Source organism: Palaemon carinicauda, chromosome 39, assembly GCF_036898095.1.
Source record: "Palaemon carinicauda isolate YSFRI2023 chromosome 39, ASM3689809v2, whole genome shotgun sequence".
Taxonomy (NCBI): Eukaryota; Metazoa; Arthropoda; class Malacostraca; order Decapoda; family Palaemonidae; genus Palaemon; species Palaemon carinicauda.
In genome coordinates this window covers 64,009,708-64,029,973 of record NC_090763.1, presented here as the reverse complement: position 1 = coordinate 64,029,973, position 20,266 = coordinate 64,009,708, and the positions used below count along the sequence as shown (strand labels likewise).

Sequence of the window (20,266 nt, the reverse complement as noted above, 5' to 3'; positions counted from 1 at the left end):
GATGAACCTGCCATCCTCACCTCGAGCCTCAAACAGATATCCATTTCTCTCGCTACGATAAGCTTCTCTGTCAAGGGTACCAAACGGTCGTCACAATATGGCTGGTATTGTCCAGTAAGCAGAAATTCATGTGTTAACCGAGTGTTACCAATTCCGAGACAACAAACGGTCATCTCCCACTTTTGGGGCATCATATTATACTTCCAAGGGGATATACTGTAACATTCATTATTTCTCGCATCTTATTCCTAACTTAACTACCCCAATGCTTTGGCCAATTATTGGAAATTAAATTCTTAATTTTGGGTAAACAATAATTACAAAGAATGGTATACCTTCTTGGTAGCAACTCGGCTACAGCATTCTTAGCCAATAAATTTGTGTTCTTGGTTTTTACACACTTACGTGTGCTGGAACCCTGCAAAATTGAACTGTCAACAGGAGTGAAAATATTTCTTTGATATTCTATATCTTAATGGATTCCATTCTAGCCTTTAAGAGGAAAGTTCTTGGAGACCACACAGCATATTAATCCCAACGATTGTACATTTATTATTAATGATGTGGAACAGTTACATACATTCAAACTTTTGAGTCGGATTTTATCCTAATTCTATTTGTAGTGCCCGAGATAGCTTTGTAAACTGATGCCTTACCTTTTAGGCTCCTGGGACTAAAAAATTGTAACAGGTTTTATTAACAATTTCGAAGCATTTCCACAGTGGTGGAATAATTTGATACCATTATTTTTTATTCCTATTAAGTAAATTCCATATCAATGTGATTTTGAGTGTTGAAGATTTGCAGTGATATTTTAAACCAGTCCATTTTTAAATCTTTATTGTATATTCATAACTGTTCTCTAAAGATATTATGGTTTTGACAGGATGTTGAAGATGCCCATGCCCACTTGTGTGCCCTCGTAGACTTTGCCCTTGAGATGAAGGCAAGACTTGAAGATGTTAACACACATTCTTTCAACAACTTCAGACTTAGAGTTGGTAAGTATTGTCAAGCACAAAACTTTAGTTGTTTTAGTTGTCTTTGACCAAAGTGAACAGTAAATCAGTATACAGTATAAAGCAAAGATGCTCTTACCAAATGTTTATAGGAATGGAGTGAAGCAAATTAAAAGATATACGGAAAGAATTTGAGGGATAAATTTAAGAGCGAGTGAGTTTGTAGAAAAGGAAATATTTGGAATATGAAAACAATGTTTGAAAGGCACAGATGAAGCAGTTGGGCAGACATTAATCAAAGTAAAGTAGTACTGGAATAGATAAGTAAAATATCCTGTCAGAAGTCTTTTGTAAGGATTAGATTGGAAAAAAAATACTGTGCATGGATTGGATTTATATATACCGTGACACTGGGGTCTGCAAAGCTATTCAGCGCCTAGGTGAAACTGCCGGGAAAACTCCATAGTTTGCATTATGAGTTAAAAGTAAAAAGATGTTGGATAGAAAGATGAAGAAAGGAAGTAGGAACGGAGGTAAAGTAAAAGTACTAAAGTAAGTGCAGCTAGGGGCACAAGGAATGCCACAAAGATCCTTGTGTAATCTACAGTGCACCATGCGAGGTACACTTAACAGCTTTATCTCTCTATAGGGAAATGTGCTCGGTGGCGAGAAGCCGTATTGATATTATTATTATTATTATTATTATTATTACTTGCTAAGCTACAACCCTAGTTGGAAAAGCAGGATGCTATAAGCCCAGGGGCTCCAACAGGGAAAATAGCTCAGTGAGGAAAGGAAATAAAGAAAAATTAAATATTTCAAGAAGAGCAACAAGATTAAAATAAATATCTCCTATATAAACTATATAAACTTAACAAACCAAGAGGAAGAGAAACAAGATAGACTAGTGTGCCCAAGTGTACCCTCAAGCAAGAGAACTCTAGTATTGAGAGGAAGAAAGATATACAAAGATGGCACTAAGAATAGCTATTGGATGAGAGAGAGAGAGAGAGAGAGAGAGAGAGAGAGAGAGAGAGAGAGAGAGAGAGAGAGAGAGAGAGGGGGGGGAGTTGAATAGAAGTCAAAGAATAAATGAAGGAGAAAAAGATATTTCCAGAATATTAAACTCTTGGAAAAGGCATAAAGCAAGATATGGTCGCAGCCAGGTGTCATCACAGATAATGGATATACACTATTATTATTATTATTATTATTATTATTATTATTATTAGCTAAACTACAACCCTAGTGGGAAAAGCAGGATGCTATAAGCCCAGAGGCTCCAACAAGGAAAATAGCCCAGTGACAGTGAGGAAAGGAAAAATGGAAAAAAGAATATTTTAAGAAGAGTAGCATTAAAATAAATATCTCCTACTATAAAAACTTGAACAAAACAAGAGGAAGAGAAATAAGAGGGAGAATAGTGTGCTCGAGTGTACCCTCAAGCAAGAGAACTAACCCAAGACAGTGGAAGACTATGGTACAGAGGCTATGGCACTACACAAGACTGTATCCTTCACTAGTATGCCACCATAAAATGAGGATAGATGATGACATAATTAATTCTATTTTAGACTCTAAAGCAATAAGAATGTGGGATGGAGAGTAGTGACAATACAATCTGCAAAGAAGAGAATGCTGAAGCACCAGGTTCATCAGTGATAAACTTTGAATTGTTGCGAGTACTTAATGATATACAGAAGGGCATAACAGATATTGAAGTTGTTAAGGGCAATTTGGAAGATTGAGTATCCACTAAATGACTGGGTATCAGGTCTGATAATAATCAGAAGGGAAAAAATATGAGAGTTAAGTAATTATAGTGTCAAAGTTACTGAACATTTATCGAATGTATTAGGAAGAATATTTGAGAGATTAAAAGGAATTGGGAAAATTGAATAACAGTAGTTTGGTTTCATTAGAGTTAGAGCAGTTATTAATGCTGTCTTTTTATTATGAATATTACTGGATAAGGAGTTGGGAGGTATAAGAAACTCTACTTATGCATGTTAGAGAAGGAATTTAATAGAATACCAAAGGAAGCAAATGTACTTACTTGAAAAGTTAGTTAGGTTTCGAGTGAAGGGATTAAGAATGAAAATTTATTGAAATGTTCATGGCAGATATAAGAGAATTCCAGAGAAGGGTAAAAGAGTGGCTGCAATTTCATGAATGGAGGGGTTTGAAGGTAAATGGCAGTAAAACTGAGGTTATGGTGTTAAGCTGAGAGAGGATGGGAAGTCAAGGTTAAAAGCAAGATTAAAGCAGCTTGAGAAGTGACAGGGTTAATAGGAAACCAAATAAACTGAAAGTCATTATCTATTGTACTGGTTCGGTTCGATAAGATTGTTCAACTCTTATGTGGAATACGGGCGCTTGTGTTGACAACCGTACTGTTGTACCATAATCAGACCAGTGATGATGTATGGTTTAAAATTATGGTCATTCTGTATTTAATTTTGATTTGGGAATTTTAAGGCCAATGGTCAAGCATTGAAAATGGGAAGGTCAGTCAGTACTTTTATAGGAGAACAGAAGCTGGAGTGAGAAGAAATGAGGATGTTGTGGATTTTAGAGATCTATGTGGAAGGCTGACAAATTTAGAAACTATAAGTACTAGGGTTGTAAAGATTACCGATATGAGTCAAGATTGAAGTAAAGTCAGGTGGAAGAGGGAGTGAAGATATCTTTGGTAGAACCTGAAAGTTGAAGGGCAAGAGGGAGTTCAAATAGCATGATAGGTAGATTTAGAGAAGGATTTGATGGAGAAAGATGGTATTGTTAGAAACAATTGGAGAAGGCTCATCAATGATATACAGTAGACTGCTTAATTTAGGGTTGCTGGAGGTGGATAAGAATGAAGACTTATTGTGGTAAAAATGTATGTGCTATAATAGTATCAAAGTACATGTAGAGAAAGCAATATATAATTTAAATTATTATATAATCTAATGCCTCTTTAACATGTATTTTTAAGCATTATCTGAAAAAAAAATGCTTTCTAAAATTACAAAGAATTTTTGACACAGTACATTTGTGTGGACACTAATCCTTGAAACTATTTATAGCATAGTTCTGTACTAATTTGTTTAAATTTTATTATTTATATAAGTACACTCTTTTCAGGTATAAGTCATGGCCCTTTGGTTGGGGGTGTTATTGGTGCTAAAAAACCGGTTTTTGATGTCTGGGGTAACACAGTAAATGAGGCATCACGTATGGACTCTACTGGATCGATAGATATGATTCAAATTCCTAAAGAAACTGCTCAGGTAAAGAAGAAAAGTCAAGCATATTTCTAGTGATTTATTTCAATTTTCATTACAAACTAGATGAATTATTTTGAAAATGATTAATTATTATTTTGTCAAAGTAGACCATAAGCGTCTTTTTTTTCAGATCCTTAATTTTCGTGGGTTTAGACTTCAGTATCGTGGTCGAATAGCTGTTAAAGGTAAAGGGGAGATGGATACTTATTTTGTTGTAGGAAGAAGAGCCTCTTCAAGAGCCACATTCAGTCGTCAACCCTCTACTTACAATTCCTTGGCAGCTGTTGTATACGGAATGGTCCAAGCACGCAAAAAGCAGACTATAAAAAGAAGTAAGACATTATTACTTTTTTATTTTCAAACAGGATATAAAATTCCTAAAATAATCATTGCTTTAATTATGGAATTCCTCATGACTAGATTGCTAAGTATGGCACTAATAATTTTTGGGGTTGGGCTAGATGGTCTACAATATAGTACCTACGTTCTCTTCACAAAGAGAAAGCGTTTTGATCCATATTCTGCACATGTAAATAGGAAACAAGAGACTATAATTTTAACAGCACTCAATTTCACACCAAATACTTTTCACACAATTCATGAAAGGTTCTTTCAAGAAGTTTCTGAGGGCTTCATTCTCCCTAGTAAAGTTTAGTCTACCTAAATGGCTTGCTCAAGCCTGCATTAATTCAATGCAAGTGTTGGGGAACTTATTTGGGTATCAACTATAAATTTTGAGCAATAGAAATTATTCTTGGCTTTCTATGGCAAGAAAAAAAACAATTTTCTCCAAATATTGTGGCATATGTTATATATACAAAAATTAATTTACTGCTATATTTCAGAATTTGTCTTCAGTCAGATGTGGTTTAAAATTTACCTTTATTAATAATCAACACTTGAATTAAAGTTTTGCATGAATTGCCAAGCATTTTTAAACACTCTCAAGGAAGCAAACATTAATTGCAGTTTTCTCATACCACTAGTAACACCAGAATTATTTTTTTTCTTTTAAGATTTTGACTTTATTTCTCGCCCGATGTTCATATTGCTTTTGTCACTGGTAACTTGGAATCTCAATGGGACTCCTTAAAAAGAAATTTTCCCATTTTCTGTCCTTCCATACTCCAATGCCTCTAGTAAAGTAATGAGACCAATATTAGCTTACGCATGGATATCTTATACTTAACACTCAGAGGGAAGTACAGTTATTATACTGTTTACAATCCCAGGAAGGCATTATTCACATTATTCTTGTGATTTTCACAGCCCTGCTCTGGCTTTTTTTTTTTAGAACTCCTTAAATATTATCAACTGTTCTTTAAAGCAAATTTTATTAGGATGGAAGCCAGTATACACTTTGCTGTCACTCCATCGACTCTGGCTCTGATACCAATTTTCAGTTTTATATGTTTGCAGCACACATTATCATCAATGTCGATGGCCAGAATTTGAGAGCTTGACTTGCCATATGAGATCAGTCCAATAGATTGTGAATCCAGGCAGGATGTTTTATTTTATTCTTCTCTAGATATTGTTCCCTATATTAAATTTCCTTAATATTCAGACCTACCCAGTGGATAGAAAGTTTTTCAGTTTATAGTCCTTGCCAGGTCTCCCAAGTAAGGAGGGCATGCTGGTTATTTTTTATCTGCTCAGCTTGAGTGTCTGTGCAGCAGTTAGAATCCTCCGTTTTGGAATGGCATTCCTGCAAAAAAGACCGAGGGTGGGGAGAGTTATATGAACTGAGAGTTGGACAGGGGGAATAACCTTTGAAGGTGGGAGTATTCCAAAATACCAGTTAAATGTTTCATAGCTAATCTTGCTGGAGAGTGCCATAGTCAAGATGACATACTTTATGAATTTCACAGTTGCCTTGGCATTAATTGCAGATTATGTAGTGCGGTCACTAGATGGTCAGCTCCCCTTTGCTTCACATTCCAGGTGAAATATGGGTTTTCATTGGTTCCAAGGTAGAAAGAAATACCCTACTACCCTGATGGTATTGGAGGCAATATCATCACATTTCCAGGCAAGTTAACAGGCTACCTAGGGAGTCTCTGTGACAGAGATTATGAGGAAGGACTTTCTTATGAAAGCAAAGAAGATACTAGTAATGAACTTTAAAGATCTTGTAGAGGTGCTGCGTTCATTTAGGGTTCCTGCTACCGACTCCAACACAATACCTGATATGGTTAGCAAGATTGAATGATGCTGCTGAGATCAGTCAGTTGCATGCCAGTTACTAGCATATTTTTGGCTCTACACCTCCATAGTAGCCATGAAATGGGACAAGGAATGGCTTGAACTATATCTCTTAAAGAACCAGGTCGCCATAATAATTTTATTTCTATTGGAAGAAAACCTTGAGGTTTTGCAGTCAAGCAGATAAATATGTAGTCTGCTTCTAATGTAGCTTGAAGATCCGCAGTTTTAATTGTAGGGGAGGAAATCGGACAACAATCTTTACATAATTTTGTATTGCTTTTAGAGATGCTCCTGCTACAGGAAAAGCAAGGGAACAAGTATGCATACTGTCCGTCGGAATGAAGACTGCCGCCCTCGTCCTCATCCTTCATCAAACAACTTCGAGATGATGACTTCATCTAGGATGATAGCCAGCGAAGGCAATAGGATAATCTTACCCAAGCAGAGGAGGGACGATTTAAGATGGGGATATCTTCATTGAGAGACATGTGCACGATCTCAAAGCACAGAGTATCCGTGGGCAAGGATCCCACACACATTATCAATGTGTATAGCCTTCATGCACTAGTTTAGTGTCTGTCAAATCTTCAGATTTCTGTTCACCATGAAGCAGGTCTCCACACTATAGAGCACCACACACATAAACACCCTGGGATCAGTAACCTTGTGATTATTCTACAAGTGATTGTTTATCCAGCACAGCCACCATCTGACAGTGACAACATCGTTTGCCTAAAAGAGACCTTCAGACACAGAGAGCAATCATCTATGAAGTACCATCCTGCTAGTTGAGACCTTCTTTCAGAATATTCCAAAAATTTGTATGAGCGTCGGCAGGAAACAGCAAGGCAACATCTGAGAGCCTCCTCAATATCCACCAATAGGCCTTCCAGGGACACCTGTACACCGTTCAACTGCAGTCCAAGCTCCTGGTGCTTAGTCAAAAGACTGATGTAAAAATAAAGGGCACCCGCACCCTTCTTGAGGAGTTAAACCTTCTGGCTGCCATCCCTATCTCATTGACCTACCATCCCAGTTGTATGTTAGGACTGGCACGATAGTATTCAAGCAGTCGAATCTCCCAATGTAACATGTCTTCTCTCAAGAGGGAGGAGGTGTCTTGGGTCTTCATGGACCCTTCTGTACTCAATTCTGAACCCTCACCTATGGAGTCTTTAGAATCCCCGAGCCAGTGCCCACATTTGTGAAAGTATTATCTCTAGGAGTTCAGTGACTTGAGAGGAAACTTTGACTGCTGATCTGAAATCCATTGATCTAAGCTTTGGCACCCTTCAAGTATCAAGGACTACCCTTGAGCTGCATTGGTCAGAGTTACTCAAGGGACTCTGGGTAGTTTAAATCATCCAAGAAATTAGCTACACTAGAGCCATTCGAACAAGATCCTGCCTCCTGCACTATCCTGACAGCGAATGTTTTACACTCTGGAAAATGCCAACACCACCTCTTCTGATTGAGACAGCAATAACAACTATTAAACCAGGGACTCCAGGGGAGAAACTTATGTTCTTAGTTATCGAGTGTGCTGTCATGGAAGCCACTTTCATGGCAAGCCTACAAGCAACTTCACAATAGCGTACCGGTCGGGAGCTGTAGCCTCTTTTGACACAGTAGGGGAATTGGATTCTAAAGAAGACTCGGTAGCTTCCTGGGGCAGGAGCCCCTTGCATTAAGGAAATCAAGGGTTTTGGAGAATGCTGAACTGTTTCCACCATAAGACATGGATTCAACAGTGGAGGAAGAGAAAGATAACCCAAGACTCCTTCATACATCGAGTGGTTACCTATAAGGACCCCAATTTTTCAATGTGTCGGCACTTGCTCCATATAATTCACCTTGAAGTCGCCAGCAATAGTTTGAAGCAACTCCTCGGAGTGGGCCTTCTAAGCCCTCGTACCATCTGAGGTGCTTTAGCCTCTGAAGAGAGAGGAGAACATGATGCAGAGTAGGTTGTGTGTCACATAAATGTTGGTCCGTCGATTTCTAACAATTGCTTGATTGCAATTTTGCATCTCGTTGCTTAGACTTCGTCACACAGGCAGTCCACCTACCTTAAATCTGTTTTGTAAGAGCTCGTATTGTTGAGTAGTCTTGGTATGTGATCTTGTCATAGACTGGTATCTGTTCACACATTTCTTCTCCTTTGCACCAAATGTGAAAGTCATTGATAATTTCAGGGCTGGTATCTATGATACTGCAGCAGGAAATGTCACTGGTTTAATTTGGCAAGTCTTCAAGGTCCTGGCACTACTTGAAGTTATACAGAAGCTTCTCCGCTGACAGAACAGCAGTGATATGATGCCCCGAAAGTGGGAGATGACCGTTTGTTGTCTCGTCATTGGTAACACTTGGTCGACACATGAATTTCTGCTTACTGGACAATACCAGCCATATTGTGACGACTGTTTGGTACCCTTGACAGAGAAGCTTATCGTAGCGAGAGAAATGAGGGGGGGGGCTTACCCTCCACCTGCCAGCAACTATAGTAGTACCATCTCGTTAAAAGTTTCACCAATATCATGTTCCTATTAAAGGACGATTGTTCATATTCGTGTGGAAAAAAATGGCATTTGATTAACAATGGACCAATCTGCACACTCGAATATGATTGATCTTGAACTGAAACTAACTTAATTATGAAAAGCAAGTTTTTAAACAATACAGTATTAATTTATATAAATTTAATTAATAATGTTCTGGGAAAGGACAATTCATGCTTTCAGTGATTGTAAGTACCATAAATGGAAAATTTACAAATGACAAATCTCAACTTCTCTTGTAAAATTAATTAAAGTATGACTATTTATAGATGGTGTATTAATTGACCCTTAAGATGAAATGACACTTAGAATATCAAGTATAACACTAAAAACAAAGTACCAAATATGTATTAGTATGAGCCATTTTAGATATTCACAGAAACTTGTTTTATATACATTTGCACAGCTATAAATATATAAAATAATACCTATGTGCTATATTTGTTTGAATAATAATCTATTAAAAAGGTATTAACATAAATGATCCACTAACTGTATTTGTAAACTAGTCCTAGACTATGACTTAAGATATATGATTATAATGAAGGCAGTAATTAAAAAATTTCTAGCTTATATTGAAAATATTGACTTGATATTTCTTGTTAACCATTTCATTTTCTGATCAATGCAAAAGAAATTACAGTAGAATATTCCAGTGAAAATATTGGAGTAGGAATAACCATTTTTACTTGAATTGGCCAACCCTATAAATTTAGAGGAGAAACAAATACGGTAAATTCTGCATAAACAATTTGCATAAAATAAAAAAAATTCCTAATTCAAAAATTCCTAATTCACTCATGTCACACAGTAAAACCAAATACTCTGGCAATCTTGTAAAACAAAAATAATCTCTTTAAAGAATTAAACAATAATATCCCTTCTGCCAGGGTGCAGTGAATTACGTTTACACAAAAAGAGTAATCAAAATTATTGCCCTAAATGACCAAGTAACAAATTTTGAATAGTGAATTCTTAAGATACTTCAGTAATAAATTATATATTAAATATATTCTTTATATAGAATATATTTAAGTTGAAAATTAACCTTAAACATAAGCAAAATTCAAGACTTTACTCTATGAACATAATAATTAAAGAAATGAAGGCAAATTTACAAAATTTAGGTGATGAACAAGTCCGCTAATAGTTTAAATAAGTTTAACCAGATTAAATTTACATTATACTCTCCCAATGCTGTGTTCAAGATTTGTCTTATAGGAACAAGGTAAAATTATAATGTTATGTGGGAAATGAGCAAGAGGTAGAACTGTAGATGAAAAGCCAAAAGTAGAAAGGAATGCATCTGGGGCTTAAGGATATTTCTGACACTTTGGTATTCATAATGTTCTATGCAATGCTCCCTGATAGCACACTATCTGGTGCCAGCATTTTATGGTAAGCTTAACAATGGGAAATACTCTAAAGAATAAATACTAATTACAGTACAGGTATACCTAGACTTGAGTCGTTTCGAGTTAAGTCTGTTTCAAATTTGTCGTCAAAAATAACATGGAAAAATAAAACTCCAGTTTTGAGTAATTTTGTTTGACTTTCCGTATGTCCGCCACTAGGTACGAAGTCATAATATCACTGGAATACCGATAAAAGAACACAACATTTTGCTTTACTATAAATAAGAATTAATGGATGTAAAATCATATGAAACTACATATATTTATGAACGTAAATAACATAAATCCTAGCGAACAAGCTACGAAAACAGCCGTGACTTTTTATATTAATTAGCAGTCTTTAAGAGCCTAGCAGTGATTTTTTCTATGATAGTTCAACTATCAACTATTTATTGTACAATAAACAAGAAAAAAGTATATAAAATTATATGAAAATACATTTTTGTAGGCTATTTTCTTAATGTCAAGTGCAACTTAACAATCGACAATTATTTATTAATTTTTTTTTATGGTTGTGATTGGCTGATCTCGAGACTATCGCGAATAACTAAGAATATTTTTTTTCTAGCTCATTTAATATAAATTACATCAGCCCCAATTTATAATAGAATATCATAGTTTTCATACATTTTGATTATAGCTATTATCATTAGTTATTATTTGAATGTTTCTCTCAAAGAAGAACGATGATCAACGAACTCTACCAAGTTTCTTAATAAAATAGGCATTAAACAACTACTACTACAGATGAATCAGCTGTTTTCGCGGACGATCCGCAGCCATCTACGTAGGCTATGCGATGTAAACAAAGATATTGAATGTGAATATTGATAAATGTAACAATTAAGTTTTATATTATCGCAAAATAATGATAACAATTTGTTATATTAAATTTACAAAATCTTTCTATTTTATACTCCATAGAACACACCACATTCACAAATAAACAACCTGTGATGTAGTGGAAACATGATAAATTGTAAACATCTACATTTACAAGTATGGATGTACAGTTATTCGTAAAATTATATTCCTTCTTTTATACTAAATTAAAATCTAAAATTTATTTTTTTTAAGCTTAAATAGATCCTTAGTAACCATATATTATTCAAATTGCATTTATAAATAAAATACAGAACTGGGAATTATTCGAGGTTTAGCCAAGTGACGAGTAAATTCGACTACCGTCGTTTTTCAACTTAAGTCTCCTCTCCTCGAACCAATTACATACAGGTATACCTGTATATGGTAAAACTACACTACAGTATTTAGAAATTGTATTCTTCTGATCTCCCCTTTTGTATATTTAAAATCAGTTACATTGCTGCTTGAAGACTATTTCTTTTAAATTAAGCATAGTACTTCTCTGGGACCCTATAATTTTTCATTCTTTAGGAAAATGTATAGAGATAATGATTTATTCAAATGAATTATCTAAAATTTGAATTACAATCAATTGAAGTTCAAGGGATTTTTTTGTTTAGAAAGTAATTGGTTATATCACTGACAAAATTATCACACTATAAGAAAAGTCTCTCTCTCTTGCAGCTACATAATATTTACCTCCCCATTTTTATAAATTTCACTATTAGCCCAAGCAAGAAGATGGTCCATCTGTGATATAAATGTAGCTGAGAATACTTGTCCATCTAATGAAAGTACCACTTGACAAAGAAGTAAGTTTAAAATGACTCAGTGTTTCAGGAGCTACTATTTGTTGTTGCTTCGGTATACTGTAGATGGCAGCAGTAAGGTAAAAATCCCTTTTAAAGTACTGTACTTTATATTTATTTCTGTATATTCGGTATCTGTCTACTCTATTTAAATACAGTATATTTCTTAGATAGGCACTAGGACTTCTAATCTACTCTCCAATTCTTCATGTTTGTCTATTATGTTTTTCTTCACTGTTGTGGTATATTTTTGTCAACCTTCTTAAACCTAAAAAGCAAGACCCATGTCTAAATGCTGACCTTCAAAAGTGAATACTACTGTACTATGTCAAAAATAAGTTTTAGGACTGCAATTTCTATTCCTATACTCTTGGGGTCTGGTATTTTTCGTTTGAAAAAGTAAATTTCAAATTCGTTCAATTTCAAATAGTTCAGTATTACACAATATATATGACGTGTTTTTTCATATTCAAATAAGCCTTATACATTTTTGCTACATTAATGTCTGGATTCTCGTAACGACCTCGGGATCAAAGCCCCAGGCGAAATCACACAAAGACAAGAGCTTGTAACCGGCCGGAAATCGATCCCTGGTCCGGCAAACTTGTAGAGACAGTGAATAAACCACATGGCCACAAAGAAAGATAAAAGTCAATGGCAATTCTGCTGTACGTATACCTGTCAAATTCAGGTGTTTTGTAATTAGAATTGAAATTAACCCATCTTCACCATCGTAGCTAATGGTAATTTGTTACTTGGCATTCGATTACTGATAAATTTTTGCACATTTAGATGTGTTTTTTCATATTCAAATAAGCCATATACATTTTTGCTACATTAATGTCTGGATTCTCTTAACGACCTCGGGATCAAAGCCCCAGGCGAAATCACTCAAAGACAAGAGCTTGTGACCGGCCGGGAATCGATCCCTGGTCCGGCAAACTTGTAGAGACAGTAACTAAACCACTTGGCCACGAAGAAAGATAAAAGATAATGACAATTCTGCTGTACTTATACCTGTCGAATTCAGGTGTTTTGTAGTTAGAATTGAAATTAACTCATCTTCACCATTGTAATTAATTGGTAGTTTGTTACTTGGCATTCGATTAATGATAAATTGTTGCACCTTTAGACGTGTTTTTTCATATTCAAATAAGCCATATACATTTTTGCTACATTAATGTCTGGATTCTCCTAACGACCTCGGTATTAAAGCCCCAGGCGAAATCACACAGACAAGAGAATCCAGACATTAATGTAGCAAAAATGTATATGGCTTATTTGAATATAAAAAAACACGTCTAAATGTGCAAATATTTATCATTAATCGAATGCCAGGTAACAAACTACCAATTAATTACAATGGTGAAGATGAGTTAATTTCAATTCTAACTACAAAACACCTGAATTCGACAGGTATAAGTACAGCAGAATTGTCATTGACTTTTATCTTTCTTCGTGGCCGAGTGGTTTAGTCACTGTCTCTACAAGTTTGCCGAACCAGGGATCGATTCCTGGCTGGTCACAAGCTCTTGTCTTTGTGTGATTTCGCCCGGGACTTTGATCCTGAGGTCGTTAAGAGAATCCAGACACTAATGTAGCAAAATTGTATATGCTTATTTGAATATGAAAAAACACGTCTAAATGTGCAAAAATTTATCATTAATCGAATGCCAAGTAACAAACTACCAATTAGCTACGATGGTGAGGATGGGTTAATTTCAATTCTAAGTACAAAACACCTGAATTCGACAGGTATAAGTACAGCAGAATTGTCACTGACTTTTATCTTTCTTCGTGGCCATGTGGTTTAGTCACTGTATCTACAAGTTTGCCGGACCAGGGATCGATTCCCGGCCGGTCACAAGCTCTTGTCTTTGTGTGATTTTGCCCGGGACTTTGATCCTGAGGTCGTTAAGAGAATCCAGACATTAATGTAGCAAGAATGTATATGGCTTATTTGAATATATATGCATAAGCATATGTATGTATATATACATATATATATATATATATATATATATATATATATATATATATATATATATATATATATATATATATATATATATATATATATTTCTTATTCCTTATTCCTTACTAACCTATTGCATAATATTTATAACTTTTAAATATTTAACTTAGCCGGTGAATATATAGCTGCAACTCTGTTGCTCGACAGACAAAAACTGTACAAAAAAACTCGCCAGCGATCGCTATACAGGTTGCGGGTGTGCCCATCAGCGCCATCTGTCGGCCAGATACCAAGCTCCATGTAAACAAACACTCAATTTTCTCTCTGTCGACGTGTCGACAAGACGTACTTTACTCGCTGTTGCTAACTGGAGTTTTTCACATCATCTTTGGTGAAGTACTAGCCTATATTCTGGTTTTGAGCTTTCGCTGTGCAGGGTTTTTCTTCAAATAAATCCTTGAACTCTTTTTTGTATCGGATTCATTGTTGATGACTTAGATCGTTTTTTGGAATTTTCCCTTGACCAATTCAAAATGGCTGACCTTTCACAAGTTCCCAAGTTTAGAAAATGCAATGCTAGGGACTGTTCTAGGCGTCTTCCGAAGGCTTCTCTCGACCCTCACACTATTTGTTCCAATTGTCGGGGTAAAACCTGTCAATTGGAAGATCGGTGTGAGGAGTGCGTGGGCCTTTCGGAATTCGATTTTATCGAATTTGAAAAGTACACACGCAGGCTAGAGAGAGATAGAATTAGGAGAAGTTCTTCTAGGTCTATTGATATTTCCTCTCCTCATGCCCCACAACCTATTCCTTCCCCTGTAGTGGTTGTTCCTAACCCCCCTCCTAGCACTCAGGAACCATCGATGGCTGACATGATGCGTGCCATCCATGCCCTGGGGGAGAGAGTTGAGTCCCTTGCAAGTGACCACAATCAACTCATGGCGGATGTTAAGGAGCTTAAGTGCCAAAGTGCCGCGGGAAGTGAGAAAGTGCCAAGTGAAAGTGTTGTGAACAGTGTTGCGCTTGAGGGTTCGTCTGTTCGTGCCTGTCGTCCTACTAGTCCGGAACCTCTTGCAAGCTCCCAAGTCCAGGGGAGAAGCAATGTCGCACGACGCATGGGTTCGAGAGGCTTTAATCAGCGAACAGACGTTCCCTCCATGGTATCAGGCGTATCTCCCCAAGATCGCCCCTACCTACGTAAGACGAGAGAGCCCGTTTATACCTCGTCGTCTGAAGGTGTTTCTCGTAAGAAACTTTGGACCAAGGTCTCACGACCTTTAAAGCGTAAATCGGTCCCTTCAGGATAAGTCCAACGTCCCGGTTGTAGCCACTGGGTCAGTTCGGACTCGTTGCCGTCATCTGATGACTGCTCACCGCCTAAGAGAGGCAAAGCGGTACCGCTTCAGGCACTAACACCGTCTGTCGCCGCACCTGCTCCCGTAGACCCTAAATGGGCCTTGCTGCAAGACATGCAGTCCAAGCTTACGTCTTTGATGCAGGACTTTCATGCGGAGAAGGTTGCTACCGTACCTTCTGGCCAACAACCTTCCAAGCAAACGGTTGTGCGTCCTGTTGACGCTGAGGTAACCTTCTCGCGTCTACCAGTTGAGGTGGTTCCTCCACCAATGCGATCCAGTGTGGGTTGCCAGCCGCATGTTGACGTTAAGCGACGCACGGAGGTGGTTGTTGACGTTCAGGACGTTCAACAACCATCAGAGGTGACTTGTTTTGACGCGGTGCGTCAACCTCCGCAACCCGGTGTGGTTTCCACTGCTCAACCCTGTCGGTCTAGACAGTCTCGGGTGGACGCTGTGCGTCCTCGCGCTCCCATGGTTGTTGACAGTTCACAGACTGTGCAGCAGTTCCATGACGTTGCGTCCGGCTCCGTCACGCATGCACCAGTGCGACCGGACTCAGCGAACCTGACGTTGCCCACTCCGTTGCCGTTTCCTCATCAGTTTTCGGATGAGGAACTTTCTGATGATGATGTTGCTGCACAACAAGACGACCAACAGTCAGAACTGGACGAGCCTAAGTCAACTCAACCCTCTTTGGACTTTAGAAAAGTCTTGGCTGTATTCAAAGAGTTGTTTCCTGACCAGTTTATTTCTGTGGCTCCTCGTTCTCCGCCGTCAGAGTTTGTATTAGGCATGCCTTCTACCGCACCTGCCTTTACTAGACTCGTTCTCGCACGCTCGTCTAAGAGAGCTTTGCGGCTGATAGGAGACTGGTTAGAGTCCAAGAAGAGTTTAGGGAAGACAGCATTTACCTTTCCCCCATCTAAACTCTCTTCTAGATCGAGCGTCTGGTATGCCACGGGAGAAGTTCTCGGCTTGGGAGTTCCTGCCTCTGCCCAGGGCGACTTCTCAAGTCTTGTAGACTCTCCCCGCCGCCTTGCCATGAGACGGTCGAAGATTTGTTGGTCACCATCGGACCTGGACCACCTTATGAAAGGGATCTTTAGGGCTTTCGAAGTCTTTAACTTTTTAGACTGGTGCTTAGGAGCCCTGAGCAGGAAAATCTCTTCGACAGATAAAGATATTTCGTTGCTCATTATGTCCTGCATGGACAAGGCCGTCCGTGATGGGTCCAATGAGCTTGCTGCCTCATTCACGTTCGGAGTCCTGAAAAAGCGAGAGTCTCTCTGCTCGTTCCTGTCTGCTGGAGTTAAACCATGCCAGAGATCGGAACTTCTCTTTGCTCCCCTTTCCAAGTGCCTGTTTCCAGAAGTCTTGGTAAAGGAAATTGCTGCTTCGTTGGTGCAGAAGGACACTCACGATCTAGTTGCGTCCTCAGCTCGCAAAGCTCCCCCTTTGCCTGCATCTTCCGCTAGACCGAGGATAGACACTCCAGCGTCTCGCTTTATTCCGCCCTTTCGTGGCAGAGCCTCCAGCAGAGGAGGTGCTCGTGCCGAAGGGAAGCGAGGGAAGAGGAAAGGATCCAAGTCCTCTAAGGGCAGAGTCTGACTGCCCGCAACTTCAGACAGCAGTGGGAGCCAGACTCAAGAACTTCTGGCAAGCCTGGGAGAGGAGAGGCGCAGATTCACAATCTGTGAAGTTACTCAGAGAGGGGTACAAAATCCCTTTTGTACGCAAACCCCCTCTAGCAACGTCTCCCATCGATCTCTCTCCCAGGTACAGAGAGGAAGATAAGAGACAAGCCCTGAAACTGGAAGTGTCTCTTTTGCTAGAGAAGGGAGCGGTGGTCAAAGTCTCGGACCTTCAATCACCGGGATTCTACAACCGCCTCTTCCTAGTTTCAAAGAAGACAGGAGGGTGGAGACCGGTGCTAGACGTCAGTGCTCTGAATGTCTTTGTCACAAAGACGAAGTTCTCCATGGAGACCACAAAGTCAGTCTTAGCAGCGGTCAGAAGGGAAGACTGAATGGTCTCGCTAGACCTAAGGGACGCCTACTTCCACGTCCCCATTCACTCAGACTCCCAACCTTTTCTGAGATTCGTTTTCGAAAATGTGGTCTACCAGTTTCGGGCCCTGTTCTTTGGCCTAAGCACAGCTCCTCTCGTGTTTACGAGGCTGATGAGGAATGTGGCCAAATTCCTCCACTTATCGGACATCCGAGCCTCCCTTTATTTGGACGACTGGCTTCTCAGAGCCTCTTCCAGTCGTCGCTGTCTGAAGGATCTCAAGTGGACTCTAGATCTGACCAAGGAATTGGGACTCCTAGTCAATATGGAAAAGTCGCAACTGGTCCCATCCCAAACTATTGTGTATTTAGGGATGGAGATTCACAGTCTAGCTTTTCGGGCTGTTCCGTCGGCCCCCAGAATAAGTCAAGCCCTGTTATTCATCCAGAACATGCTGAAGAAGGAACGCTGCTCAGTCAGGCTGTGGATGAGTCTGGTAGGGACGCTGTCATCCCTGGAACAATTTGTGTCACTAGGAAGACTACACCTCCGTCCTCTTCAATACCATCTAGCTTTTCACTGGAAAAAGGACAAGACGCTAGAAGCGGTCTCGATCCCCATTTCCGAAAAGATGAAGTCTTGTCTGACTTGGTGGAAGGACAATATCAACCTAAGAGAGGGTCTTCCCCTGGCTGTTCAGACTCCCAACCACGTTCTCTTCTCGGACGCATCGGACGTGGGCTGGGGCGCGACACTAGACGGTCGGGAATGCTCAGGACTGTGGAACTCGAGTCAAAGGAGCATGCATATCAACTGCAAGGAGCTGTTGGCAGTACATCTGGCCTTGAAAAGCTTCAAGTCTCTCCTTCGAGGCAAAGTGGTGGAAGTAAACTCAGACAACACCACGGCCTTGGCGTACATCTCCAAACAAGGAGGTACCCACTCACTGACGTTGTACGAGATCGCAAGGGACCTGCACATCTGGTCGAAAGGTCAAGACATCTCCCTAGTAACGAGGTTCATCCAAGGCAACTTGAATGTCATAGCAGATTGTCTCAGTCGGAAAGGGCAAGTAATTCCAACAGAATGGACCCTCCACAAGGATGTGTGCAAGAGACTTTGGGCCACTTGGGGCCAACCAACCATAGATCTCTTTGCAACCTCGCTGACCAAGAGGCTTCCAATCTATTGCTCCCCAGCCCCGGACCCAGCAGCAATACATATAGATGCCTTCCTCCTAGATTGGTCACATCTGGATCTCTACGCATTCCCACCGTTCAAGATTGTCAACAAGGTACTGCAGAAGTTCGCCTCTCACGAAGGGACAAGGTTGACGCTAGTTGCTCCCCTCTGGCCCGCGAGAGAATGGTTCACCGAGGTACTTCGATGGCTAGTAGACGTTCCCAGAAGTCTTCCTCTAAGGGTGGACCTTCTACGTCAGCCTCACGTAAAGAAGGTACACCAAAGCCTCCTCGCTCTTCGTCTGACTGCCTTCAGACTATCGAAAGACTCTCGAGAGCTAGAGGCTTCTCGAAGGAGGCAGCCAGTGCGATTGCTAGAGCAAGGAGAGCGTCCACCATTAGAGTCTACCAGTCGAAGTGGGAAGTCTTCCGAGACTGGTGCAAGTCAGTTTCTGTATCCTCGACCAGTACCTCTGTAGCTCAAATAGCTGATTTTCTCTTATACCTGAGAAAAGGACGATCCCTTTCAGCTCCCACTATCAAGGGCTACAGAAGCATGTTGGCATCAGTCTTCCGGCATAGAGGCTTAGATCTTTCCAACAATAAAGATCTTCAAGACCTCCTTAAGTCTTTTGAGACCACCAAGGAGCGTCGTTTGGCTACTCCTGGATGGAATTTAGACGTGGTACTAAGATTCCTCATGTCAGACAGGTTTGAGCCGTTACAATCAGCCTCCCTGAAAGATCTCACTCTAAAGACACTTTTCCTGGTATGCTTAGCCTCGGCTAAAAGAGTCAGTGAGATTCATGCCTTCAACAAGAATATCGGATTTTCGTCAGAAAAAGCCACCTGTTCGCTGCAACTTGGTTTTCTAGCCAAAAATGAGCTGCCTTCTCGGCCTTGGCCTAAATCTTTCGATATTCCCAGCTTATCGGAGATCGTAGGCAATGAACTAGAAAGAGTCTTATGCCCTGTTAGAGCTCTTAAGTTCTATTTAAAGCGTACCAAACCTTTACGAGGCCAATCTGAAGCTTTATGGTGTTCAGTTAAGAAACCATCTTTACCCATGTCAAAGAATGCTTTATCATACTTTATCAGATTGTTAATACGAGAAGCTCATTCACATCTGAGTGAGGAAGACCGAGCTTTGCTTAAGGTGAAGACGCACGAAGTTAGAGCTGTCGCAACTTCCGTGGCCTTTAAGCAAAATAGATCTCTGCGAAGTATAATGGACGCAACCTATTGGAGAAGCAAGTCAGTGTTCGCGTCTTTTTATCTAAAGGATGTCCAGTCTCTTTACGAGAACTGCTACACACTGGGACCATTCGTAGCAGCGAGTGCAGTAGTGGGTGAGGGCTCAACCACTACAATTCCCTAATTCCATATCCTTTTAATCTGTCTCTTGAAATGTTTTTACTGTAATGTTGTTTTTATGGGTTGTCCGGAAGGCTAAGAAGCCTTTCGCATCCTGGTTGATTTGGCGGGTGGTCAGTCATTTCTTGAGAGCGCCCAGATTAGGGGTTTGATGAGGTCCTGTTGTATGGGTTGCAGCCCTTGATACTTCAGCTCCTAGGGGTCTATCAGCATCCTAAGAGGATCGCGAGGCTCCGTAAGGAAGACGTACTTATAAGGCAGAGTAATCGTTCAAGTCGACTTCCTTACC

At 39.6% G+C, this 20,266-nt stretch overlaps 1 protein-coding gene across 1 annotated transcript in view; it reads left to right on the top strand.

Moving 5' to 3' along the window:
- LOC137631231 (adenylyl cyclase 78C-like) overlaps positions 1–20,266 on the top strand; it is a 76,241-nt gene that overhangs the window by 48,556 nt on the left and 7,419 nt on the right. Inside the window, exons 13-15 of the mRNA XM_068363000.1 lie at positions 887–1,001; positions 4,086–4,231; positions 4,359–4,560. Coding sequence (XP_068219101.1) covers positions 887–1,001; positions 4,086–4,231; positions 4,359–4,560 — 463 coding nt within the window. The remainder of the gene's footprint in view (positions 1–886; positions 1,002–4,085; positions 4,232–4,358; positions 4,561–20,266) is intronic.